At 44.4% G+C, this 26638-nt stretch overlaps 2 protein-coding genes across 2 annotated transcripts in view; one reads left to right on the top strand and one right to left on the bottom strand.

Annotated features, from left to right (window-relative positions):
- GPN1 (GPN-loop GTPase 1) overlaps positions 1 to 2314 on the bottom strand; it is a 13794-nt gene extending 11480 nt beyond the window's left edge. The window contains exons 1-3 of the mRNA XM_065682103.1: positions 2002 to 2314; positions 1833 to 1926; positions 540 to 579 (exon numbers count right to left, since the gene is read on the bottom strand). Of these exons, the coding sequence (XP_065538175.1) occupies positions 540 to 579; positions 1833 to 1926; positions 2002 to 2097 (230 nt within the window). The 5' untranslated portion in view covers positions 2098 to 2314. The remainder of the gene's footprint in view (positions 1 to 539; positions 580 to 1832; positions 1927 to 2001) is intronic.
- Positions 2312 to 26638, top strand: ZNF512 (zinc finger protein 512). The gene is made up of 14 exons (XM_065682102.1): positions 2312 to 2430; positions 6659 to 6717; positions 7958 to 8166; positions 10093 to 10185; positions 13199 to 13282; positions 14486 to 14610; positions 14981 to 15067; positions 19021 to 19119; positions 20669 to 20836; positions 21448 to 21642; positions 22260 to 22361; positions 23108 to 23170; positions 23662 to 23760; positions 24213 to 26638. Exons 1-14 carry the CDS (start codon positions 2410 to 2412, stop codon positions 24510 to 24512), a joined length of 1704 nt encoding a protein of 567 aa, XP_065538174.1. The 5' UTR covers positions 2312 to 2409; the 3' UTR covers positions 24513 to 26638.

The raw sequence follows: 26638 nt of genomic DNA, 5'->3' as shown, positions 1-26638 counted from the left end.
TTATCCCATCTAAATATTAAATGCAGGATTCACAATAGCAAATCAAACCCAAACACCATATATTATCTTCATCTGCACAAGCTATTACTTAGGAAGCAAAGGACCTCCATACCCTTCTGAAGTGCAGTCATTTTACTGCAATGTTACAGCCATCAAACTACAGTGCAGCAAAAGCTGAAAGTCCAGTGACTGAGATTCAGAAAGACAACAGTACTTGGATTATGGTCAAACAATGTGGAAAATTGTTATATACTGTATACGGTCAACAATGTTTTGTTAAAGCATGAGGAAAAGGCTGCTGGCTTCCGCTAAGAAAGGTACAAGCTCTTCAAAAGAACAGGGAACAGGAGCATCAGATCTGGTAGAACATACATTTCTAACCTCACATGGAAGAAACATGTGGTCAAAAACTACTGATCTTCACACATTACCGCAATCCACACCACCTCCTGCATCCTTCATCAGAGTGTGCAGAGGTGACAGACTGTTTTCACAAAATCTGAGATTTCAAACATCATTATTTGGACAGAAAAGGATACTGTTTCATGACTTCTTTGTACTTCACAGTGTCCCTGATATCTAGAAGAGAAAGATAAATAGTGTTAGGATATTACTTTTAAAATATCCTTCTTCATCAATTTGTTGACAGGTGAAAGCCCTTCTTTCTAGCAAGTCTCCTTTTGTCTTAGTAATAAATCTAGCACCATCAGGAAAAATCTCCCAAGTAGAATAAAATCCCACAGATTAGCTATGTTTTCAATACACACTTGAAACCCAATGTAAATCATGTGAAACACCACCAATTTAGGTATCTAGCCATAACTGCTTCAGTTGAATTTTATTCCCAGTTGATCAACATCAGTTAACAAAGTATCTAACTGTGTTATTAGACATACAGCTCTGGAACAGATACACTCATTATGCAACCGACATCAATAAAACAACTTCTGTGTCAACACTACCTTTCTTATCCTCTGGAGGGAGAAACTGATAAACTGCATAAAGTTTAAGAGACAGGACCCTTACAAACCTAAAGATTATTAAACCCTTTGGAACCGCTAAGCATAAAGTCTGTTCTATTAACGTATTTTCTCTAAAATCCATGCCTTTTAAAGTGCTTTAAAAAAGTTATTTCATATCATAGAATCTTAGAATGGTTTGTGTTGGAAAGGACCTTAAGATTAGTTCCAACTCCCCTGCCACGGGCAGAGACACAGTCCACTAGACCAGGTTGCTCAAAGCCCCATCCAACCTGGCCCTGAACACTTCCAGGGATGGAGCATTCACCACTTCCTTGGGCAGCCTGTTCCAGTGGCTCTAACACTGTTCTAGATATAGGGAACCAGGTTAAATCTACTACTATGTTCACTGCTGATAAAAGAAAAACCTCACAAGAACACAAACATATCAAGTCACACCAGATGACGTAAAAAAAATGTACACATGCAATGGATGAACGCCTTTGGTCCTAAATTAAAAGTTGGTAGAAGAATTTAAATTTAAATAATTAAAAACCAAATCTTTAAGTCCTTCTTATGTTAGGACTTGAAATCTCTTAAAGACAATGAAAACAAACCTGCTGCCCCATCCCCGGCAGTGTTTAAGGCTAGGTTGTTCGCAGCTTGGAGCAACCTGCTCTAGCGGAAGGCGTCCCTGCCCATAGCAGGGGGCTACAACTAGATGAGCTTTAAGATCCTTTCCAATCCGAACCATTCTGTGGCTCTAACCAAACCCCACCGCCCCCTCACCGCAAGAAACGCGTGAAAAGCAGTACACCCAACAGAGCTTTAATGCCGCATGGCAAAACCACGGGCTAGGGCAGGCGGACTCACCGATGTTGGCGGGGAAGGGCAGGTCGTGCACGGCGGGGTCCAGGTTGATCACGTAAGGAGGGCAGCGCTGCCCATGCAGGTGCACCGCGAGTCGCTAAGGAGACACAAGGAGTCGTGAGGCCCCGCTGGCAAAACCACCAGCTCCCATAGCCCGCCGGCCGCCCCTCACCTGCACGAAGGTAGTCTTCCCAGAGCCGGCCATGCCCAGGACCAGCACACACACCGGAGAGGCGGCCGCCTCCGCTCCGCTTGCCGAGGCCGCCATCTTCCCAGCACCCACTTGTCCTTCCGGGTCGCGGGGAGGACGACGGCCGCAGGGCGGCCGTGCCGCTGCCTGCCATGACGCTCGCGGAACCCGGCTGTGGCCGTGGCGCCGGTTGCCGGGTCCGCGCTGCGGGCTCCCCACACCGCGGCGGCCGCCGCAATGCTCCCGCAGCACCACCCGCACCGTTGAGGCCCGCGGCCGCCGTCAGGAGGCGGCCGGAAGCCAGTGGGCGGGACCCCGCGGCCTTGCGCGGGCGGGCGGGGCGTCTGCTGACGTGGCGGCGGCGGCGGCGGCATCACCATCACCATCACCATGGGGGGCAGCGGCGGCTCGGTGAGTACCTGCGGCCCTCACGCCGCCGGGGCTGCTGGCCCGGGTGGGGGGGTGCGGCCGAGCGGTGGCGCTGGGGGTGAGGGAGGCGCACGGGGCAGGAGGCAGCCGCGGGATGGGCTCCGCCGGTCGGGGTGGCGGGAGCGGGCCGGCGCCACCGGAACACCCGCGGCTGGATTTCTGGTTCGCTCCGCGGGTCTCACTGGGCTCACGACCAGGGGAGGGCTCCCGGTGCTGGTCCGGGCGTGCAGCGCGGCCTTTGCTCGGTGACCGACCCCTGGCTGCTTGCCGCCCCCCGTCGCTGAGGCCTGTCACTGAGTGTGGACGGGCGGCGAGCGGGACCCTACGGGCTGCCTAAAGAGCCGCCAGCGGCGGCCGGGTTTCTGTTGGGAGGCCGAGGAGCGGGGGAACCCGGCTCTGCTCGGTTGAGGATCGGAGAGGGACCCCGAGCAGGCGCTGCCGGCACCGGCCGTGTGCTTTGTGCGAAAGGCGTTTACTGCTGGAGGTGGTTGTCCACGGAGTATGTGGGGCTGGAATGGGGAGCTCCCCGAGGGGTGCTGAGCCGTCACACTGGCCTGTGTCCACGGTGTTTTCCCTCGGGGGTAGGGACTCACATGGCAGTGCGGGACACTCGGTGCTTCTACAGACACCTCTGTAGCTGTAGGGCCGATGCACTGGCAGTTACTCCATCACTTTCCTGACCTCAGTGAGAGTTTCTGTGCTCTGTTTAAGCACCATCTTTTCAGATGTGTTGCTGTGGAGCAGCCTGTCTCCAGCAGCAGGATATGGTCCAGGTCACAGAAATGTCCCATGGTCCGTAGGGAGACTGAAATGGCCCCTTGTAAATGATGCTTCTTTGTCTTTTCAGGCTTTAGATCGTTGTTCCTCTTTTGCTAAACTGTGCAAGGAAGTTGGCTTTTTTTTCCCAGATGTCCAGCCCTCGAGTGTTCCTGAACGTTAGGTCTCTGTTTTGAAGTGGGAAGTACAGTGGTTAAATAACAAAGCATTCAAAACTGAAACGCCAGTTTGTCTAGAAGTTTCCTTCACAATTTCTGCTATCAACTTCTCAGAAAGGAAGGCTAAATCTGTACTGTCCTTTATTTATCACAGATCCATAACTGTGGCCTAAATTCCTTGTGCCAATCTTTAATGCAAAATTTCTTAGTTCTTAAAAAAAAAAAAGTCTTAAAACGTGTACCATATTTGTCAGTTGTCAAGGTTCTTCTAATGGTAGCTTAGGCCAACTCATTGCAGCTCACTGAGCCCACTTTCTTGTTCAGTTTTGCTGTTTCAACTTCACAGGCCTAATTTTTTTCTAGCTGCTCCACTGTGATGTTCCTCCATGTTTCTGATGTAGGGTTTTTGCAAACACTGCTGTTTGCACTACTACAGGTGTGTAAACCATATCAAAGTTACATGAACACAAACATGCAATTGACTTTTTCTTCCAAAGCAGACAAGACATGATCATAGAATAATTATGGTTGGAAAGGACCTTAAGACCATCTAGTTCCAACCCCCCTGCCATGGGCAGGGACACCTCACACTAAACCATGCCACCCAAGGCTTCATCCAACCTGGCCTTGAACACCACCAGGGATGGAGCATTCACAGCTTCCCTGCGCAACCTGTTCCATTGCCTCACCACCCTTACAGTAAAGAACTTCTTCCTTACAGACAATCTAAACTTCCCCTGTTTAAGTTTGGATCCGTTACCCCTTGTCCTGTCACTACAGTTCCTAACGAATAGTCCCTCTCCAGCATCCCTATAGGCCCCCTTCAGATACTGGAAGGCTGCTCTGAGATCTTCAAGCAGCCTTCTCTTCTCCAGGCTGAACAGCCCCAACTTCCTCAGCCTGTCTTCATACGGGAGGTGCTCCAGTCCCCTGATCATCCTCGTGGCCCTCCTCTGGACTTGTTCCAGCAGTTCCATGTCCTTTTTATGTTGAGGACACCAGAACTGCACACAATACTCCAGGTGAGCTCTCACAAGAGCAGAGTAGAGGGGCAGGATCACCTCCTTCGACCTGCTGGTCACACTCCTTTTGATGCAGCCCAGGATACGGTTGGCTTTCTGGGCTGCAAGCACACACTGAAGCCGGCTCATGTTCATTTTCTCATCGACCAGCACCCCAAAGTCCTTCTCTGCAGGACTGCTCTGAATCTCTTCTCTGCCCAACCTGTAGCTGTGTCTAGGATTGTTCCAGCGTAGGTGTAGGACCTTGTAGTTGGCATGGTTAAACTTCATAAGGCTGGCATCTGCCCACCTCACAAGTGTGTCAAGGTTCCTCTCGATGGCATTCCTTCCCTCCAGCGTATCAATTGAACCACACAGCTTGGTGTCATTGGCAATCTTGCTGAGGGCGCACTCAATCCCACTGTCCATGTCACTGACAAAGATGTTGAACAGGACTGGTACCAACACCGATCCCTGAGGGACACCACTCATTACTGGTCTCCAGCTGGACATTGAGCCCTTGACCACAACTCTTTGCGTGCAGCCATCCAGCCAGCTCTTTATCCACCAAATGGTCCATCTATCATATTGATGTCTCTCTAATTTAGAGACAAGGTTGTTGTGTGGGACAGTGTCGAACGCTTTGCACAAGTCCAGGTAGATGACATCATCTGCTCTACCCCTGTCCATCAGTTCTGTAGCCCGATCATAGAAGGCCACCAAATTGGTCAGGCAGGATTTCCCCTTAGTGAAGCCATGCTGGCTGTCACCAAGCACCTTGTTGTTTTTCATGTGCCTTAGCATGCCTTCCAGGAGAATGTGCTCCAAGATTTTGCCAGGCACAGAGGTGAGACTGACTGGTCTGTAGTTCAGGCAGTTGGGAATTTCTCTCCTGCTGCTTCCCTAACCTTTCCATGAGAGGAGACTGAGGCTGGAGGCCCAAGAGAGCCTTACACTCCATAGTCACAGCTTAAAAATTCATCTAGTTCATGTCAGTGCCCACTACTTAATTTCCTACCTGGTGCTTAGGGTGTCTCTCACTGACTGTGGTCCTGGGAAGAGTGAATTATTGCTTGTTCCTGTACATAAATTAGAAGGCAAGAGCATTAAAGACAGTTTGAAGTTATTTTTTCCAGTGCATTTCTTTTAAGTGCTGATTTTCCTTTGCCCTGAATTCTGTTTCCTAGTTTTGATACAGCACCTGAAATTTTTCGTCATCATCTGACAAGTTATCATATTTTTCTGTCATCTTCAAATTCTGTCATATCCCTGTTTGCTGTTTTCCCCAGATAATGTGTAGCATTTATTTCTAATAATAATTTTCTAACTAAAACATTTCACCGCATGGTCCAGTTGATAACGTGCAGTACATTTTTCTATAAGGAAGATACATAACTTACCCATATTATTCCTTTTCTCCACCCCAGTTTCTTAACCAGTTCCTATATTTGGCAAAATACTGTCTCTGTTATTGGTTACAGTTCTGGTATTTCATATGCTTCTACTGGGCAGTGATTTTTGTTTTCTAGTCTGTATCACCAAGATTTTTGTCCTGAGTTTCCCAATGAAGAGCAGCATTGGGTAGTTATTAGTATTTGGAAGAAGGTGACAAATGTTTGTCCACAGGCCAAGAACAACATTGTTATTTATACAAGCGAGAATATGAGTTGTTTATACTGACTTGGGAATGTCAATGGTATCTGTTAAATTACATAGGAGCAGAAAAAGCAACAAGTGATAAGTGACAAATATTTGTTAAGTAAGAAGAATGGTTCTGTGATGTGGGTGAAGTGAACATCTGGGCACCTAATGGGGAATGACAAAATAATTGAGATAGAAAATTAAAAAAGAGTGTAAAAGAGACTTGAGACAACACTCTTGGCATGGAAAATGCCAGAATTATTTCCTTAAGGGAAAAAAAGTAAAAACTAGTAAGCTGGTATCTAAAATATTTGTCATTGTACCATGAAGTCCAGGGAGAAAGAAGGTAACACTAAATGAATTGGAGACAAAGAACACTCCATCATGCCCCCTTGAAAGAGGAATGATTGGCTTTCATATGCGGAGTGTGGATGGGCTCATCCCTATTTTGATTCCAGTTCTAATTCAGATGGAGTTGACAAGGTTAAACACTTCCTTGTTGCAAAAAGCAATGGTTTCCTTTTCAAAGGGCGATGTGCACCTCAAGGTGCAGGTGACTGTATAATTGAAAAGTAAAACGTAAAAAAAAAAAAGAAAAATATTCTGCTAATGTGATATGTTCTACTTTGTTAGGACACCAGGCCTGGACATCCCAGACAACAGAAGCTCAAGAGGTCTCTGGGAAGCAAAAAGTATGTGAATGTTTCTTGTTAGTTTGACTGAGGGCAAGAAAAAAGCTGAGAGATTCATGTTGCAAAGCCATATCTGGCCTTTACATAATATTCTGAATTTTAAGACTTGCAAGCAATTTTGGTTTGTGTGATGAGAATGTCAACCAACTTTGCTTACTGGTGTGTAGGAAGAGTGCTTTTCTGACACTTGAAGGTGTACTAGCATTCATTTATTGTTTTGGAAAGGATTGGGAATATAAGTATTTTATGCTCAAGACAAAATGGTACTCCAAAATCTATGTGTTTTGAGTGTGATTGCAACTGAAATGCTTTAATTTGAGAATTCTTCTACCCATCCTTCTTAAATACCTCCTTGAACATTGTGTATACCATAAATAATAATAAATAAATATATAAATAATAAATAATTATAAATAAATAAATAAATAATTCTGAGCTGGTACCATCAGTGTCCCCACTTCCTAATTTCTGGATTGACGTGTTACAACATGTGAACTTCATAGCTCTTACATTAATAGTATTTGCCCAGAGAATAGATACTCTGTGTTTCTTTGATAGCTCATAATTTTGCTGTCATGTACAGTAGTTGAAATGTCCACACATTTCAGGACTGAGAGAAGTACATGCAGATAGTGAAGCAAAGTTCTCTCTGACCTCTAGGAAGTAAAATTAGTGCTGCTGGTCAGTCTAAAGCAGTCTTAATGTAATGTGATTTGTAGGATATACTACCAGTTTGTCTTCATTGCTGAAGACCTTGCTGGTTAAAATTCTTACTAGTGTTAAGTCTTTTAATTGTGTAGTGTCAGCTCTGACTCTAGGAATACATACTGAAGGAGACCTTGCCCTTTGTGGTATGGAAAACATGTCTTTTGAAATGATGGGCTGCAGCATAATTGTTATATTCAGTATTGACTGCTTCAGGATAAACATATTTTTATATTGAGATTAACTTGTGCTTTCTTCATAAGTAAAAGGTTTGAGGTAGAGTGAATATATTTTTCTGTTCCTCTCAAGAGCTTTCTAATGTCATTCTCTAAAAGATGTACTGAAAAAAATAATATTTAGGATGTTTTATCTTGGTATCACTTTTCAGTTCACAAAACTTGGGAGATTCAGTGAACCGTGAGGTGAATTTTTAGAGTACTTGGGAAGATGAAAGGGATCCTGTCTGTCAAGTTATTGTGGTTGTGTGTGTATGTGTGCATAAATGTGCATATGATTTCAAGTTGATGTTTTCCAGGTCTAAGCAGTTTGAGGAGGTGGAAACTACTGTCCTGGGACTTAACAACAGATATGATGAAACAGTGAGCAGCATTTCTTCTGCTGCACCAAAGGGTCAAGTGAACGGCAGCACAGAGTCCAGGAGCAAGCGAACCATTCGCAGGCCTGCTTACTGGCTGGAAATGAGAGGAATCAAAAACAGCGTTAACAAGTCTTCAGAGAAAAAAGGTACACATCACTTTGGCTTGGTGCAGAACTGTTTTTCTCTCTGATTCTTTTATGAGAGATTAGATGACTTCTGAAACGCATGCTGCAGTTCAGCCACAAATTGCAAACTTGGTAATGCCGGTCATGTGTTAGGAGAAACGAATTCCCTCCACTGCAGAAACACAGGTAAAATTCTCTAATGTTACACAGTTCCTTTTGAGTGACTTGTCTATTAAAATTAATGATTCTGTGGCTGAACTCAGTTTTATCTGTAGAAGAGATATGTATAGGACTTCTGCCAGTCATGTCAGAGAGATGCTTTGAGAGCATTAAAAATAGGACAAACAACATTAAAGATATACAAAAGTCAGCAGTATTCTGGATTAGACATGGCTTTTGGGTTTTTTTAAGGCTTTTTTTTTTAAGGCTTATTTTATTTCTTTTATTTTCATGATTTTCTGATTTGGAGTGGTTTGGGTCTTAGGTTGTTGTAGGGACATTCAGATTTCCTGGCCTAGGAGCTGTTTTTGAAACTTGCTTGTCTGGCAGAGAGCCAAAACTTTGCTCTTCTTTAATGCACCTTCTTCTTATCTCTAAGTCAGAATCTGTATTCCATCCTGTTGTGGGGAGAGCTTAATCTAGTAGCTTCATAGAAGTGAAGTTTCTGCAGCTTCACACCCCCATATCCAACCAGTGGCAAGACTAGGCATGTATTCCTGTAGCTATAAGTACACATATATAATATGTACTCACAGTCAACCACACAGATCAACACGAAGAGGCATGCTCAGCACTCACACAGACAGTACCAATGGCCTCCATCCTGTTTCCCTCCCCTCCTGATGAGGATGAATATGTGTTGTGAGAGAAGATAAGCCTATGGAAAAGGTGTATGTAGAAGAAGTACATATTTATATGTACATTTGTGTGTGCAGATATATGTGCAATGTGACTCCGTCCTGTAGCTGAACTTACTCTACTTAGTACCTGGCCTTTGGATCCTGGTCTCCTCAACTGCTAGTACATGGATGTGCTATCCCCTGAGGCCTGCAGAGTCATGCCAGTTCATGGTGTGCACCTCCTTGCAGACAGGCTCACACTCACAGACACTGCTCTTCGCTGGTCCCTCGATCTGGTGTCAGGCATGACCAGACCTGTATACTGACCTGTTTACAAGCAAGTGGCTCTTTTTATCCTCCTACACTTCTGTTTTCCCACACTTGATCCTCCCCAAGTAAGCTAATTCCCTTCCTTTCCCTTCCTATGATACCACTTCTTAACAAGCCAGTGTTGTATAATTGCGAATTGCTCTTCACTAGTGTACAATATGTCCTGTAACCCTATGTATTGACATCACACTCTCCGTTGTCAGCACTCCCCTCCTTACCCCTTCTAAAGGGGGCTCGAGAGAGCAGCTCATGTTGACTTGCTGTGGAGTGTCTCCTGGGACAGACCTGGGAAGAAGGTGTCTGTTTCTTGGAGTCTATAATTTCTGTTCCCCTGCCTGCCATTATGCTTCTGTACTTCTCTGTGTTCATGGAGATAAGCTTTGATAGGCCTGGAAATTCTGAGAGGAGTCAGAATATTTTTTGGGTTTCCCCGTCTGCCATTGTTTCTCTATGCTCCGTTGTGTGTGTGTGCGGATAAGCTTTTTATGACATAACTTAGCACCTTGTAGCTCTCTTCCTGAGGAGTATTATTTTTCCAGCCCATGCTGTGGTACTGTTTCTTCTGTATGTTCTGTGTGGAACTGCAGGGTGTGGAGTGAATTGATATTACTGAGTCCAAAAGCTGTGTCTATCCCACTGGTGTCCAGGTGCCTTACAAAAAAATATACTTTTTTTTCTTAAACTATTGAATACAAGGATAAGCTGAGGCAGCAGCAGACTCAAAGCTGTAATCCAGACTGCGTAATGAGACTGAAGCATTTCTGTTCTTACTCATTAGCCGGAGAAGTACCATTGAAAGGCAAGAGGAAATCTGAGGAAGTGGAAAGTGAAGATCTTAAAGACTCTCCAAAGAAGAAGCGAAAGATTTCAGGTAATACAAGTAACTTGTAATTCCTAGTTACAAGCTTCCAGGTACTTCAGACTTCCTCTCTGCCCAACTGCTATCCTTTCTAGTAAGGCTTTTGGTGCTCTGTCCCACAACATCCTCATAGATGAGCTGACAAAGTAGAGGTTAGATAAATGAACAGTGCAATGGACTGAAAACCACTCGAACGTCTGGGCCCAGAGGGTTGTAATCAGCAGCAAAGTCTTAATTGGAGGCACATCACTAATGATGTACCCCAGAGGAAAAAACTGGAGCCAGTACTGTTTAAAATTTTCATTAATGATCTGGACAGCATGCACCCTCAGCAAGTACACAGATAATGCAAAACTGAGAGAAGTAGTGGTATACCTGCCGGGTATGCTGCTATTTGCAGGGGCCCAGGCAGGCTGGAGAATTAAGCAGAGAGGAATCTTTTTGGGGCTAACTTTCTGGAAAGCAGCTCTGCAGACAGGGATCTTGGTGTTCTGCAGGACAGCAAGCTGACCATGAGCCACCAACTTGCTCTTGTGGCAAAGGCAGCCAACAGCATTCTGGGCAGCATTAGGAAAAGCATTGCTGTCAGGTCAAGGAAGGGGATCCATCCTTCCTGATCATCACAGGTGAGGCCACGTTGGAGTCCCATGTCCACTTCTGGGTTCCCCAATAGGAAAGAGACATGGAGGTACTGGGGCGAGTCTAGTGTAGGGGTGCAAAGATGATTAAAGGACTAGAAAATCTTTCATATGAGAACAGGCTGAGAGAGGTGCGACTCTTCAGTTAGGAGAAGAGATGGCTAAGGGGGGTATAAATACTTGATGGGAGGGGATGAAGGGAACCAGGCTCTTCTCTGTAGTGCTTGTTGACAGAACAAGAGTCAAAAGGGCACAAATTAAGCTACACAAAATTCTCTCTAAAGATGAGAATACACTTTTTTTACTGTGTAGGTGGTCAGACCGTAGCCCAGAGAGGTTCTGGAGTCTCCATCAGTGGAGATACTCAAAACTTGACTGGATGCATTCTTCAGCAACCTAGTCTAGCTGACCCTGCTTGAACACAGGGGCTGGACTAGGTTGGACTTGTTTTTGTCATCAAGGATTTGGAAAGATATAGACAGCACAAAGCTGCAAGAGATAGGAAGTGTGTGGGAAGAAAGGCTAAAATTGAAAGTGGTCTTGACATTAAAGAAACAGTTTTAGAATGGAATACAGTGTGTAAAATTAAAGATATTATAGTTAGAAAGAGTTACTAGCATAGCTGTAAAAAAAGAGCAACCTCCTAGGTGTCTGTTCTTCAGAAGAGGATTTGAGATTTATAACAGATCAAAAGCTGAATAGGGACCAACAGTGTCATACTCGTTTTTAAGAAGACAGATGTCAAACTGAAGTGTTTGAGAAGAAATACAGACTTTCAGATGTTTTCAGTCATTGCTGTAATGCAGGGTCACACTTGAAGTGCTGCTTCCAACAGTGGGCATTGCAGTTCAGGAAATGGGGGGACCAGCTGAAGAGAACAGGGAGAAGAGGGCAAAAATCATAACCCATGAGAAAATACTGAAATATTATGAGTGGTGTAGTCTAAAGAAGACTGGAATGAGTAGAGGAATGGGGCTGTCCATTTGGTTGTCAACAAGTCATTAGATTGGCTCATCCATAGTGTGAACAGAGAATGTTCAAGTGTGAAGAGCTAAGCTTTTGTGGTTGTACAGGAACAACCATACAGATTACCAGTATGTGAATGCGACTAATGCCTGCAGCTGTAAAGAGCTATGGATTTTGAAAGGGAGTAGGGAACAAAATCTTGAAATTCCTTAAAAATGAAAAGTTGAACATCTCTGAATGAGTAGCTTTGAGACAGCAGAATAAATAGCAACCTCCTAGTAAAAAATCTCTGGTTTTCATTTCATTTTTGTTCATTTTTTTTGGTGAAAGCAAGGACAGGCGGCCTGAGAAGAATACAGGGATGTTGTCTGGGAAGCTGGGGACCAGGCTAGGAAAGCTAAGGCCCAGTTAGAATTAAGCTTGGCTAGGGATGTGAATGAGAACAAGAAGGGATTCTGTAATTACATTGCAAATAAAAGACAGACTAGGGACAACAGGGGCCCTCTCCGGAAGCTATAAGGAGAACTGGCTACCCTGGGTTTGGAGAAGGCTGAGATTCTTAATGACTTCTTTGCCTCAAGTCTTCACTGGCAAATGGTCTGGCCACACCACCCAAGTCCTGGAAGGCAGATGCAGGGACTGTGAGAATGAAGACCTTGGGCCCACTGTAGGAGAGGATCTGGTTTGAGACCATCTTAAGAACCTGAACATGCACAAGTCCATGGGACCTGATGAAATCCATCCATGGGTCCTGCAGGAGCTGGCGAATGAAGTTGCTAAGCCACTGGCCATCATATTTGAAAAATCATGGCAGTCAGATGAAGTTCCCGATGACTGGAAAAAAGGAAATGTAACCCCCATTTTCAAGAAGGGGAAAATGGATGATGCAGGGAAATACAGACCAGTCAGTCTCACCTCTGTGCCTGGAAAAATCTTGGAGCACATTCTCCTGGAAGGCATGCTAAGTCACATGAAAAACAACAAGGTGCTTGGTGACAGCCAGCATGGCTTCACTAAGAAGAAATCCTGCCTGACCAGTTCGGTGGCCTTCTACAATGGCGCTGTGGAACTGATGGACAGGGGTAGAGCAGCTACAAGACAAGGGGTAACAGGTTTAAACTTAAACAGGGGAAGTTTAGATTGGATATAAGGAAGAAGTTCTTTACTGTAATGGTGGTGAGGCACTGGAATGGGTTGCCCAGGAAAGTTGTGAATGCTCCATCCCTGGCAGTGTTCAAGGCCAGGTTGGACAGAGCCTTGGGTGAGATGATTTAGTGTGAGGTGTCCCTGCCCATGGCAGGGGGGTTGGAACTAGATGATCCTAAGGTCGTTTCCAACCCTAACTGTACTATGATTTTATGATTCTATAACAAGGCTCACAGAATTAAGTCTTGTGGTCTTTTTTGTTTGTATTATAACAGGAAAAAAACAGCAATCTGGAACACAGCAAAACTCCAAAACAGAAGGTCACTGTGTTCAGAAAGAACCAGAAACCTATGGCACAGGTAAGAAGAAACAGCAATTTATCAGAATTGTTTGTAAAACAGTTTAAAGATAAATGGGATTCTGGGATTTACATCTGAGCCACAGCTGTTTTTCTGATATTTCCATTCACTTTATTGTTGACAAGGAAGAACTGGCTGCTCTCCTTTTGACACTGTGTCAGTACTGCAGAACAAGAGTGGAGGGATAGTGTAGTTCCACGTGGTTTTACCATTGCATAATGGAATAGTGAAGGAGAAATCACTTTTGAACTGATCAAAGGCCTGATAAAATAGTTGCACTATAAAACTCATAAAAATATTTGCACTTTTTTACTCAGGAGAATATGTTTGCTGGAAAAACTCTGTAGCCGTTACTGCCAAATTGCCTCTTCTGGCAACTTGATAGCCAGAGACACAAGCAGTCAATCCTAGAAAAATAACATTAGGAACTCAGGAAGCGGACTCAGTATCTGTAGCTCACAGCACTCATTAAATACCCCAGTTTTCTGCCAAGTGCTATTTGATTCACAGACTTATCCCCAGACACCTGGGGGAAAAAAACCTTGCCTATTATTACTGGGCAAAGAGGAGGAAAGCCTTTAGGTCTTTTTATGATAAGAATTCAGGCAGATGGCTGCTAAGCCATGATCTAGAACCCACTTCAGTAATTTATCATTCTTATGGATTATGCCAAGCTTTTGCTTGGCATGTCAGAAAGAGGCCAGGAACTGGAAACTATGCTACACAGGATCTTTTTCCCTGCCTGTTTAATAACTTGGTCTGGTGGTGTTGTTTTGTTCACTTTCAGTGCCAAAACTGCTGACCAATGTAAATGGAGTTCTTTGGTTAGTAGAACAGAAACATGGGACTTTGTCTAAAACTGTTCAGTCACACCTGTGACTACTTCTACTGTGAAACCCCTGCATGCTAAAGTAATTGTATAATAAAAGTGAATAAACCAAAAATCTGCACTGAACTGGTGGAAGAACACTCCTTCAAGGGAATGGTAGGATTAAAGATTTCTTATAAAATGGTCTCCCAAAAGGAGAGATGTGTGCCACATGACCCTTTTAAAGCTGCAAATGAGCTAAATATTGAAGTATAGCTGAACATGAGTTTGGTAGCGTGTGACTTGTTTCCTTCTAGGAGTCATAGTTCATATGGAAGGAAAGAAAAAAAAAAGATACTGCATTTGCAGTTATTCCAAACCTTTTGTTTTGACAGGTAGTATGGAAGAGCAGTGGTCTTTGGAAATTCAGGACAAAGGCCGAGTTACCTGTCCAACATGTCGGGCTGTGGTGAGAAAGACTGTAGAAGGACTGAAGAAACATATGGTAAATTGCAGGCAGGTAAGAATACGAGAGATGAGCAATGTTTTTTTTACTCCTCTTCAGCTTACTGAAAGAAATGCTTGCACACTGTTCTGTTTTGTGTTGCACTTAAAACCAGTTTCATCTCATCATCATGGCTCTAAGCAAAAGTTCTTTATGCATCTGTAAGAGGCTGTGCTTGCTGCTTCTTGCTTAGTCTTTTGCTGGAGGTTTGGGGTAGTGAACAAAGGTGTAGGTATTTCATTGTTCCCCGAAGTGTGAGTTCTCTTCTGTTCTTAGTGGGCTGTTACCAGGCCCAAATAAAATGTTCTGCTCTTCTTTCTCCCAAAGAGTTTCCCAGTGCTTCAGTTAACTTAGTTACACACACGCTGTCCTTGTTTATTTCCAGGAAATGTTCACATGTCATCACTGTGGGAAGCAGCTAAAGTCTTTAGGAGGGATGAGATACCATGTCATGGCAGACCATAACAATCAGGTAACACAACTGCTGTTACAGTCTCTTGTTCCTTCCCCAGTGCACAGAGAAACAGAACATGGTGTGTTTTTTCAAATGTTGGGGCTGTTCAAATCTTGTCTACCTGTTATATTTCCTTTGAGATTCGACATCTGAAAAAGTAGTAGAATGTTAGTATTGATGCTAGCATGATAGGGCTTAGAAAGAAAAGATGGATTTCTGTTTAGGCTGGTTTTCAATCAGAAAAAAATAAATTAAATGATTGCTCATTAGGCTGCAATTTTCAGTCCTTTGCTAGAAAGTAGTTTTTCTACATGCAGAGCAGACTAGATTTTAGTGCAAAGGTCAAAAACCAGAAGCAGCAGTTTAGTACTTCACTATTTTACTATAAAGATACTAACATTACAATCTGCTTTTTCTCTTTGCTATTTTCTCAAAAAAGGCAATGTCTCCTGTTGTAGTTCATAGATCATAGAAAAGATCATAGAATACTTAGGGTTGGAAAGGACCTTAAGATCATCTAGTTCCAACCCTCCTGCCATGGGCAGGGACACCTCACACTAAACCATGTCACCCAAGGCTCTGTCCAGTCTGGCTGGAGCATTCACAGCTTCCCTGGGCAACCCATTCCAGTGCCTCACCACCCTTACAGTAAAGAACTTCTTTCTTACAGCCAATCTAAACTTCCCCTGTTTAAGTTTGAACCCATTACCCCTTGTCCTATCACTACAGTCCCTAACGAATAGTCCCTCCCCAGCATCCTTATAGGTTCCCTTCAGACACTGGAAGGCTGCTATGAGGTCTCCACACAACCTTCTCTTCTCCAGGCTGAACAGCCCCAACTTCCTCAGCCTGTCTTCATACAGGAGGTGCTCCAGTCCCCTGATCATCCTCGTGGCCCTCCTCTGGACTTGTTCCAACAGTTCCATGTCCTTTTTATGTTGAGGACACCAGAACTGCACACAATACTCCAGGTGAGGTCTCACGAGAGTAGAGTAGAGGGGCAGGATCACTTCCTTCGACCTGCTGGTCACACTCCTTTTGATGCAGCCCAGGATACGGTTGGCTGCCAGATACAGAAGGCCACCAAATTGGTCAGACAGGATTTACCCTTAGTGAAGCCATGCCGGCTGTCACCAAGCACCTTGTTGTTTTTCATGTGACTTAGCATGCCCTTCAGGAGAGTCTGCTCCAAGATTTTGTCAGGCACAGAGGTGAGACTGACTGGTCTGTAATTCCCCGGGTCTTCCATTTTCCCCTTCTTGAAAATGGGGATTACATTTCCTTTTTTCCAGTCATCGGGAACTTCATCTGACTGCCATGATTTTTCAGATATGATGGCCAGTGGCTTAGCAACTTCATTCGCCAGCTCCTGCAGGACCCATGGATGGATCTCATCAGGTCCCATGGACTTGTGCATGTTCAGGTTCTCAAGATGGTCTCAGACCAGATCCTCTCCTACAGTGGGCCCAAGGTCTTCATTCTCACAGTCCCTGCATCTGCCTTCCAGGACTTGGGTGGTGTGGTCAGAGCCCTTGCCAGTGAAGACTGAGGCGAAGAAGTCATTAAGAATCTCAGCCTTCTCCAAACCCAGGGTAGCCAGTTCTCCTGATAGCTTCCGGAGAGAGCCCATGTTGTGCCTGGTCTGTCTTTTATTTGCAATGTAATTATAGAATCCCTCCTTGTTCTCATTCACATCCCTAGCCATGTTTAATTCTAACTGGGCCTTAGCTTTCCTAACCTGGTCCTAGTTTCCTGCACAACATCCCTGTATTCTTCCCAGGCCGCCTGTCCTTGCTTCCACCTTTTATAAGCCTCTTTTTTCCTTTGAATTTTCTTCAGCAGCTCCTTATCCATCCAAGGAGGTCTCCTGGTCCTCCTGCTGCACTTCCTTCTTGTTGGGTTGCAGTGCTCCTGAGCTTGTAGCAGGTGATCCTTGAATACCAACCAACAGTCTTGGGCCCCCCTGCCCTTTTAGGGCTATATCCCATGGAACCTTACTAAGCAGGTTCCTGAAGAGGCCAAAGTCTGCTCTTCTGAAGTCCAGGGCAGTGAGCTTGCTGCACACTCTTCTCACTGTCCTGAGGATCTCGAGCTCGACTGTGTCATGATCGCTGCAACCAAGGCTGCCCTGGAGTGTCACATTTCCAACCAGCCCTTCCCTGCTGGTGAGCATGAGGTCAAGCATGGCACCTCTCCTTGTCGGCTCCTCTATTACTTGCAGAAGGGAGCTGTCTTCCACGCAATCGAGGAACCTCCTGGATTGCTTGTGCCGGGCTGTACCATCTCTCCAACAGATGTCAGGGTGGTTGAAGTCCCCCGTGAGAACAAGGGCCTGCGAGCGTGAGGCTGTTCCTGTGTGTCTGTAGAGTGCTTCATCCAGAGTCCTCTTGATCAGGCGGCCTGTAACAGATCCCCACAGTAATGTCCCCCATTGCTGTTCTCCCTTTGACCCTGACCCACGAACTCTGTTGACTGATTACCTATCCCCAGACAGAGTTCCATACTCTCCAGACTATCCCTAATGTAAATAGCAACTCCCCCTCCCTGTCTGCCAGGCCTGTCTTTTCTAAAGAGCCTGTAACCTTCCATTCCAACACTCCAGACATAGGAGTCATCCTATCATGTTTCTGTAATACCTAATGTATCATACCCCTGTAGACATGCACACATCTCTAATTCCTCTTGTTTGTTCCCCATGCTACGGGCGTTTGTATAGAGGCATCTATGCTGAGCCCCAAATGAAGCCAGCTCATTGGCTGGAGCGGCTGGAATATCTCTGCTTTGCTCTGAGCATTTGTTATAGGTGCTGGCAACTGACTGGGAGTGTTGGGATGGAATGATGCCCCCCTCCCCCAACACATCTAGTTTAAAGCTTTCTTCACCAGCCTGGCAAGCCTCCTACCAAAGCTGCTCTTCCCTTCATTGTCAGACCAGCTACACCAGCCTCCAGTAGACTTGGAGTGTTCTAAATACCCAAACCCCTGACTATGGCACCACTGTTCTAACCATTTATTAACCTGCCAAATCTGCCTAGCCTTTTTAAGGTGTTCCCCTTTATCCTGGAGAATTGATGAAAAGACAATCTGAGCTCCAGAGCCCCTAACCACCTCTCCCAGGGCTCTGTAGTACTTCTTAATGTTCTCTGGGCTACTGCTATCTATATCACTAGCACCCGCATGGACAACTAGAATTGGGTAATAGCAGGACTAGTTGTGACAAATTAAAACTTTTGAAAAGATCAGTCAGGAGTTTAGGTAAGGTTTGGACAATGCATTACTTATATTTTTTTACATAGTTCCCAGTACTGTGGTTTCTGAACCTACAGCTGTACTAGTAATTGAAATAGGTCAGATATAATGTTCTGGCCCCAAGAAATAGGTCTGTCACCCAGTTCTAACTTTTTCTTCAGGCTGGGTGTAATATTATTATCAAGTAGTGTAGGAAATAGTATACAGTAACCATCAGAGAACAGAGAAGAACTTGAGCTGTATTTTAGCACAGGTGAGTAACCATTACTGTCGGGTAGTCTGCTTAGCTTTAGTTAGGCTTAGTGGTAATGGTAGGACCAATATGTGTTAAAAGAGGCATGACACACGTGAGTAAGTACTTTCCACAGGCAGAAGGGGAGAAAAGTAATGGAAATACATACTCTTGTTCTTCCCAGCAGCTATAGTTTGTGACCATTTCTTAAGAAGGTTTTATTCATAGATATAGATATAAATCTAAATGTTGAAACTCTTATTTGCTAAGTGGTTTTCAGGCAGTCTACCCCTTTTAAAGATAACTCAGTTGTTCTGGGATATAGACAGTGATCACTATACTAGGTACACTTCTGTAAAACCATAAGTTACGCAGATTTAATTACTTTTAGCTGTCCTTTAGTAGTGTGCTGAGTAGGGAATTCCCTATGAGAAGAACTGTAAATGCTAAGCATCGTATGGTTTTCTTTATTTTTTTCTGCTGTGCTTTAGCCGGTTGTGAAGGAGGGAGGAGAATTGGATGAGCAGCTTGAGCGAGACCGCCTTCGGAAGATCTTGAAGCGTATGGGAAAACTAAAGTGTACGAGGGAGGTAAGCTGCATTGCGCTAAGTATCCTGAATTAACCAGCAGCAGGTACACAAACCTGAAACATTGAGAGTTCTGCTTGGTATGCTTTGTGCTGGCCACAGCTGCGTTGGTTTCAAGATCCTAGCTCTGCTTTTGAGACAGAATATCATGGAGTTATAGAATAGTTTGGGTTGGAAGGGACCTTTAAAGGTCATTTAGTCCACCCCTTCCCTACCATGAGTAGGGACATCTTCAGCTAGATTAGGTTGCTCAAAGCCCTGTCCCACCTGACCTTGAATGTTTCCAGGGATGAGGCATTCACCACCCCTCTGGGCAAACCCATTCCAGTGTTTCACCACCCTTACTGTAAAAAAGGGTATCTAGTCTAAAACTACCCTCTTTTAGTTTGAAACCATTACGCCTCATCTTATCACAACAGGCCCTACTAAAACGTTTGTTCCCGTCTTTCTTGTAGTATAAAAAGGCTGCAATAATCACTTCCCAGAGCCTTCTCTTCTCCAGGCTAAACAAGCCCAATTCTCTCAGCCTGTCTGTAGGAGAGGTGTTCCAGCCCTCCGATCAAATGATCCCCCGGACCCACTTCAACAGGTCCGTGTCTTTCCTGTGCTGAAGATTCCAGAGCTGAACGCAGTACTCCAAACAGTATTATAAACTGCTCTCAGAATTACACAATTGCTAAGGCTGGAAGGGAATTTCTAAGGTCATCTAGTTCAACCCCTGTGTTCAAGCAGAGTGAGCTACTCTCTGAGTATGATGAGCTGGTGTCTTCAAGGGGGATCAGGAGGACATTGGATTGTTTCTTGTGTGCTCCGAAAGTATTTTGTTAATATGTACTTCTGCTTTTTCCTTAGTGGTTTGTGATAGCTGGGAAGGTGTTTTTATGCATCATTAACTGTGTGTCTGTGGGTTTTGAAAACACTGAGATTGGCGGCAGCTAGAAAAGGGGATGAAGGGCTATGTCTAAGAACATAAAAAACTTGCTGGTGAATGTTTTATTTGTCCTGTTTCCAAGCTCAGTGCCAAGCTGATCACTGGATTCAGGGTTGGGATACTCTAGTAATTGACAGTTGCAGAAACCATTGAGGTTTTGTTGTCCTCTGCTGCAGCATGAGACAGTAGCTGTATCCTAGGGATAGCTGAAAGTTTATTTACCATCACCCTAATATAGCTGTGTTCTAGACAGTCTGACTAGCCAACTGAGTGTAAAACCTTCCTCCTTTTCTGCCCACTTCCTCCATTTATATCTGAAAATCTTTGTTTGTGCATCCTCATTGAACATCTTGCTTCTTCATTGCATATATTGAAATCTTCTGTTGCCCACTACCTACAAAGAAGTTCTAAGAAACAGTGTCTCCCAGTTGCAACCAATTCTTTGTGCTCGATTTTATCTTGTCTGAATATGCTAACATTAAAGTTTACTGCCTGATTGTCTCTGGCCTGGCAGGAAAAGTGATAGTAGTTTGGTCGGCAAACTGTGGATTCTATACACAGTGGTCTTGTGATTACTTGGAAAATGCTTTTCTTCCATGCAATTTTCTTTCGCATTGACAGGGCTGCACAGGCAGCTTCACTAGCATAATGGGATACCTGTATCATGTTAAAAAATGTGGGAAGGCAGCTTCTGAGCTGGAGAAAATGGCTATGAAGTGCCATCACTGTGGAAAAGCATACAGATCAAAGGCAGGACTTGTCTATCATCTCCGATCTAAGCATGGGCCGGTAAGTGCAAATTTCCATGGTTATCAGGGTGCTGTGGTCTTACTTCAGCTGCTCAGAGTTGAGACACATGTAGGCTTTTGTCTGCTCTTTGGGTGGGTAATGAGGGATAGCAAATAGAGTGTTCTGTCCTTGATACTTTTCTTCTAGATGCAGCTGTTGCTGTTTTGTGACTAGGAAGAAGTTTTTAATAGTAAATCACCATGGCCGCAGTAAACTTTTCCCTGTCTGACTTTTGCTCCATGGAATAATAATACTAATATGTATGACTTGTGAGACACCTTTTTTTGCTCTTAAAAGACCCAACACTGGAGCAGAACAGGCAGTAATATGTTTGTTGTCCTTGAGGGTTTTACAGTAAGTTATGCGATATCCTTTCAAGACCAGCGGCTGCATGAAACTGTCTGCTTGAGCCTTACTGCTGTGGCCCCCCTGAATAGGTGTGGGGGTCTGTCTCACTAGTGGGATACACTTCTGTTCTCTCTCTCTGACAGTGAATCACAGCTGCAGTAACATTTTTGTGAAGGGTTTGGCAGTATATTTCTTCACAGTATTTAGTTTAACTGAAATAGGAACCAGTGGAGGAGGCTCACCTTTTTTGGCCTTCATTGCAGGTCACTTTCCTCCAGGAGGAGAGAAGAACAGAGAGCCTGAAGGAAACAAAACGGGAGCCAAACAGCACAGGCAGAGTTCAGAGGAGATCTGCAAAGGTGGCAATCTACTATCTCCATGAGCTAGCTGGAGAAGAGCTGGCCAAAGAGTGGCCCAAGAGAAAAGTTCTGCAGGACTTGATTCCAGACGATCGCAAGGTACAAGGCCTTAAAAGTGCTATGTAGCAGACTTTTTTTATTGGCCCATGCAAAGTAATATCGAAGAAGTAATGTCTTGTGGGAGGGATCAGGTTTTGCTCTCTTTGTTCTTAGATTATGGTATTGCTATAGTAGCAATTGCTGTGGTAGAAGTATTTTATCCAGGCTGTAATGACTTTCAAGTCCTATTGCTGTAATTTTCAGTGGGCACAAATTACAAAGGCAGTTATAGGCAGTATGTTGCTCATAGGCTGCAGATCACTCCTGCCATGCAATGACATTTTATAGTTTTTCAGGCTTCGGAGGCTCCAGGAGTATCTTTTAGACCCTAAAGGAAACCCAAGGGAAAAGAACGATTTATGATTTTAATGGGATAAGCACATTTAGAGGAATTGTTGTAGTCAAAGGTAAGGGAAGTTTTGGGTTCTGGTATTGTGAGGGTTTTATAGATTCAGTTATGTTTGAAGACAGGAGACAGGAAAAGATTGGTTATTTAGAGTTTGGGTGTTAGAGCAGGAGAAGAAATAGCGCTTCTGTCTCTAGGAGAGAAAGGGACGTACTTGGCACTGAGTGTAGCCAGCATTGCTTCTGGCTTCAATTCCATCTCTTTATCTCAGCTGAAATATACTCGTCCTGGACTGCCCACATTTAGTCAAGACGTGCTGTGCAAATGGAAAACTGAGATAAAGATGTACCGAAGAGTCCACTGCCCAAATGAGGTAATCTTTAAGTGCTTGTTTCCAAAGCCTCAAAGGGGGCAGATTTCAGGACAGCTTTCCACAACCATGAAACTGCAGTTTGTTTCTGTTCCCCCTGCCCTACCTATCCTATCCCCACCACTTTCTCCCCAGTTTTCAGGCTTGCATCGTTTTCAAGTAAAAGAGTTGCAGCATAACATTTTACGTGAAGCTGTCTCCCAAAAGCAAGTGTCCTGTTGCACCAACCAGTAACCCAGAAGAATGCCTTGCTCCTACCTCCCATTTCAGGGTCTGGGCTGTTGGCTGAGCATGATCTCGTACCCTGAGACTGATGCCTAAAGCTCCACATGGGGACTGTAAAGCTGCCCTTTAACTGAGACCATTGATGTTGGATGCAGTACTTGTGTGCCACTAAATATAAGAGCAGGGCAGGAGAGAGAAACCTGTCTTGTACTTGCCCTGTGCTTTGTTTGAAATTAACCTCTGCTGCTCTTCAGGCAAAATGCAAACTCTGTCAGGCTTTTGATAGAGGGTAATAGTGACTGGATGATTATGTCTAAATTTGCTCAGAAACGAAGTATTTAACTTACTGAAAGCTTAAAGTCTCTTAACAATCTTTCTACCCAGAGCTTTCTAGCTTGCAGGGCTTGCTATCTCCCTTCATCTGCCTCTCTTATCCTTTTTGGAATTGGCTTCCAGAGAATAAGACAGGAAGAAGTGGTTTCTTGCTAGAGTTTCGCTGACATGAACATTTTTTACTGTTTCAGGGCTGTGAATCTGTATATGGCAGTGTCTCAGGACTCAAATCTCACCTTGGCACATGTACCTTGGTTGGTAACCTTCCTCTACTCACTGTCTTTTATACCAATAGCCTTACCGTCCCTGTCCCTCACATATGTGCTTGTTCAAGCTGTTGTCCTGCCATCTGCTAATCTGAGTTCCTCACAGTCTTGAGTGCTTCCCTATGAACTGATGGGTTTGCCATAGCAAACACTGCTTGAGGCAAGGAGGAAGCATCTTAATGGCATGCATTTTAGTGAAACTGCAGTCCTACCTGTAGATTCACAGCTACAAGAACATTTTTTCCAGATACAGTGCTGGAGACCTTGTAACATCTCACAGATGTTACAAGGTGAGATGCTTTGTAGGCATAACTGGTAAATAATGTCAGTGCTGCTGTAGCTAAATCATTGTCCGGTATGAGTAAGAGTTTCTATTTCCTACAGCTGGCTTATATCTGAACCAAATTCAAATACAATATATAGGTGTATCAGCCTTCTAGGCAGCAATTGGTGAGGGTATTTTTTTGTTTTGTTGCCAGGGAGACTTTGTGGCTGGTAAATACAAGTGTCTTCTGTGTGAGAAGGAGTTCATTTCAGAGAGTGGAGTCAAGTATCACATCAACTCCATGCATGCTGAGGTAAGGCAGGCAGAATGGAAGTCTTCACACCCCAGGTTGTTGGAGGAGGGAAGGAAGTGCTGGATGCTTGCCCTGTTTTATTTTTATCTTGCTCACTGTTGGGAACAGGATCTTAGAGTCAGTGGCCTTCGATTTGTTTAAACATCGCTGGTCGTATGCGTTGGTCTGGGGAGCAAGTACTGTGTCCTGTCACATGTCTTGTCCCCAGTTGCTGCTGCTCAGTTCAGCAATTCAGCATTTCCCATGCCTTTAGCAACAGCCAGATCAAATCTCTGAGACAGTGACACCTGAGGGGGAACATCAAAGAACAGAGCTTTGTTAGGCAGCTGCCTTTCCGGATCTCGCATTTCAGGAAATCATTGTCCCACAAAGAAACTTTATTATAAGCTCTGAGAGTCTTTATATAGTATTTCCATCATCAGTACCAACCTGTTACCCTCTCAACCCTGCAGGACTGGTTTGATGTGAATACAACTACCACCAAAAGCTTTGAGAAGCTAATGAAAATCCGCCAAAGAGAAGAGCAGAGGAAGCAACGGAAGAAACGTCCTTTGACCAGGGGGAAAAAGAAGAGAACTGCGACCCTGGCTGTCAAAAAACTCCCCACTGCTGGAGTTGAGAAAATGAGGAGAACTAAGAGAGGTCGTCCAAAGCGGGTGGACAATGAGAGTGCAAGTAGTGAAGAGGGGGAGCCCCAAGTTGCACAGAGAGCCGAATTTCCAAAAACCAGCCACAAGCGAGGCCGGAAGTAAATCCCTAGAAGAGAGGGAATAATCCTAAAGCTTTTCAGTTACAAGCCCCACCTCTGTCAAGCTCATAACCCACAACACTGATATAAGCAACTGAGTGTCTTTGGGACTGTGACTCCATTCTACTCAGTGACCTTGATTTTGAGACTGTTGCCTCTGGTCATTTGTGAGAGACTTCAAACCAAAGCTGTGGTACAGAGGATGCCTCTCCTGCTGTAGTACTGCTGAACAGTGGCTCTAGCAGTGTACCCAGTGTAGTTACTGCTGTGGTTACAGTCCCAGTTTGGGTCACATTAGTTGCTTGTTTAGTGGTTTCCAGTATGGCAGGTGTCTGTTATGCCATCTTCCTCTGATGGGTGAGATCAGGGTTTTTTTATAGCAGTTCTTCCTCTAAGAGACTGACTAGCACAGTGTTTGGGTCTTTTTAAAGGGGGAATCCTTTCTTGCACAGTATGCACACAAACTAAAGAGTGCTGTGCAGAATACAAAGGTTTTAGCTTGCCCTGTAACTGTCCTGTCGTCAGCAAGGCTGCCAACAGGCAGGAAATACATCCCTAGTGTGTGTTCCACTTTGTTGCACAACATGCTGTCTTCATACACTTAGGCTCAGCACCAGACAGTAGCATGTGAGCTCTGGTCTGCTCGGAAGTGATGGTACATAATTATTACCCTTGTCAGGATCCCAGTATTCTCCTGGCATCTGTCTTCTGTAGCACTGGGCATTAAATGTATGTAAAGGGTCTTCCAGTCCAGTGAGGAATAAACACTGAAGCCTTTTGGAGATTCATTGACCCTACAAACCCCCAGTAACTAATGCAGCGAGGTGGTCTTCTTGAGCCCTCTGAATACTACTTGTTTCAGGCTCACTTGAGAAACAAACTTATTGCAAGACAGTGCATATATACAGTAGAAGTCTTGCTGATGCTAAAACCCGGGTCCCATTGAACTGCCTTGCCAGTGGTGTTCTTTGTCATGCCTGCGCTCCTATAGTGTCCTTTTTTTCTGTGCTGTAGATGGCACCTTCATTGTGTTACATCACCTGCTTCTTTCCAATACTGCTTCCTTTGTGTGAATGAGGTATATTAGCCGTGGCTTCCCTGTGTAAAAAAGATTAAAAGAAAAGGGTTAATTATTCTAAGCCACATGTTGGCATGAACTCTGGATCATAGGGAATATCTTCCTGTGCTCCATAAATGCAGCAGAAGCTAGTAGGAAGCAGCACCACAGGTAGTCCTACTCTGTCTTTCAGAGAATGGGTTCTCCAGAATTTCTTTTATCCAAAGGCTCACTGTACCAGGAAGTTGCAAAATTTGTCCTTTTTCCTGCAGTTTTCCAGGCAAGAAAATAGGCAACTGGCTCTGTGTTACCTCCCTGTGAATTTTCATTGTCTAACAGAGCTGTTGGTTCTGAAATTCACAGAGAAGCCTTTGCAGTGCCTGGTGAATTGGTGGGCTTATATGTGTATATTTATATATATATATATGTGTGTATATATATATATATATATATATATATAAATCATAGAATGGTTTGGGTTGGAAAGGACTTGAAGATCATCTAGTTCTAACCCCCTTGCCATGGGCAGGGATGCCTCACGTTAGACCATGTGTCCCAAGACTCTGTCCATCCTGCCCTTGAGTGCTGCGAGGGATGGAGCATTTACCACTTCTCTGGACAACCTGTGCCAGGGCCTCACCACCTTCACAGTAAAGAACTTCCTTCTAATATCTAACCTGAATATGTGTGATTACCAGAATAATCACACTGGCCCTGGCAATGGGAAGTGCTGTATGGCCAAGGGTGTTCTCAGTAACTGCCTCTCCACTGTCAGTAAATACTATCAGTAAATATCAGTTTAAATGCTATCAGTAAGCAAAGCAGACCCCAGCAGAGCATGGTCTGTCTCTCATGAGCATTAACACATGTATGGTAGTGAGACAGTATGTAGTACTCCATTGTGATTTACATGCAGTGGTTACATTGCCTTTTGGAACCAGCTGTACACTGTTGTTGCAGTGCTGTGCTGAAAGTATAAATAAGTGGACTCGTATGCAGGGTGTGTAAGGTGTGCAGGAAGGTGGGCAAGGTCAGAAGACAACAAAATAAAATGTCGCCAGTGCGAGAATGTT

The sequence above is a fragment of the Lathamus discolor genome, chromosome 5, assembly GCF_037157495.1.
Source record: "Lathamus discolor isolate bLatDis1 chromosome 5, bLatDis1.hap1, whole genome shotgun sequence".
Taxonomy (NCBI): Eukaryota; Metazoa; Chordata; class Aves; order Psittaciformes; family Psittacidae; genus Lathamus; species Lathamus discolor.
Note: the sequence above shows the minus strand (reverse complement) of the source record. Positions and strands in the feature narration are given on the sequence as shown.

Bases quoted from the DNA above. Each gene is read 5' to 3' on its own strand.
- ZNF512 (XM_065682102.1), top strand. From the start codon at position 2,410: ATGGGGGGCAGCGGCGGCTCG. The intron at 13,283-14,485 runs GTAAGAAGAAAC...TTGTTTTGACAG, and splicing joins ACCAGAAACCTATGGCACAG to GTAGTATGGAAGAGCAGTGG. The intron at 15,068-19,020 runs GTAACACAACTG...GCTGTGCTTTAG, and splicing joins TGGCAGACCATAACAATCAG to CCGGTTGTGAAGGAGGGAGG.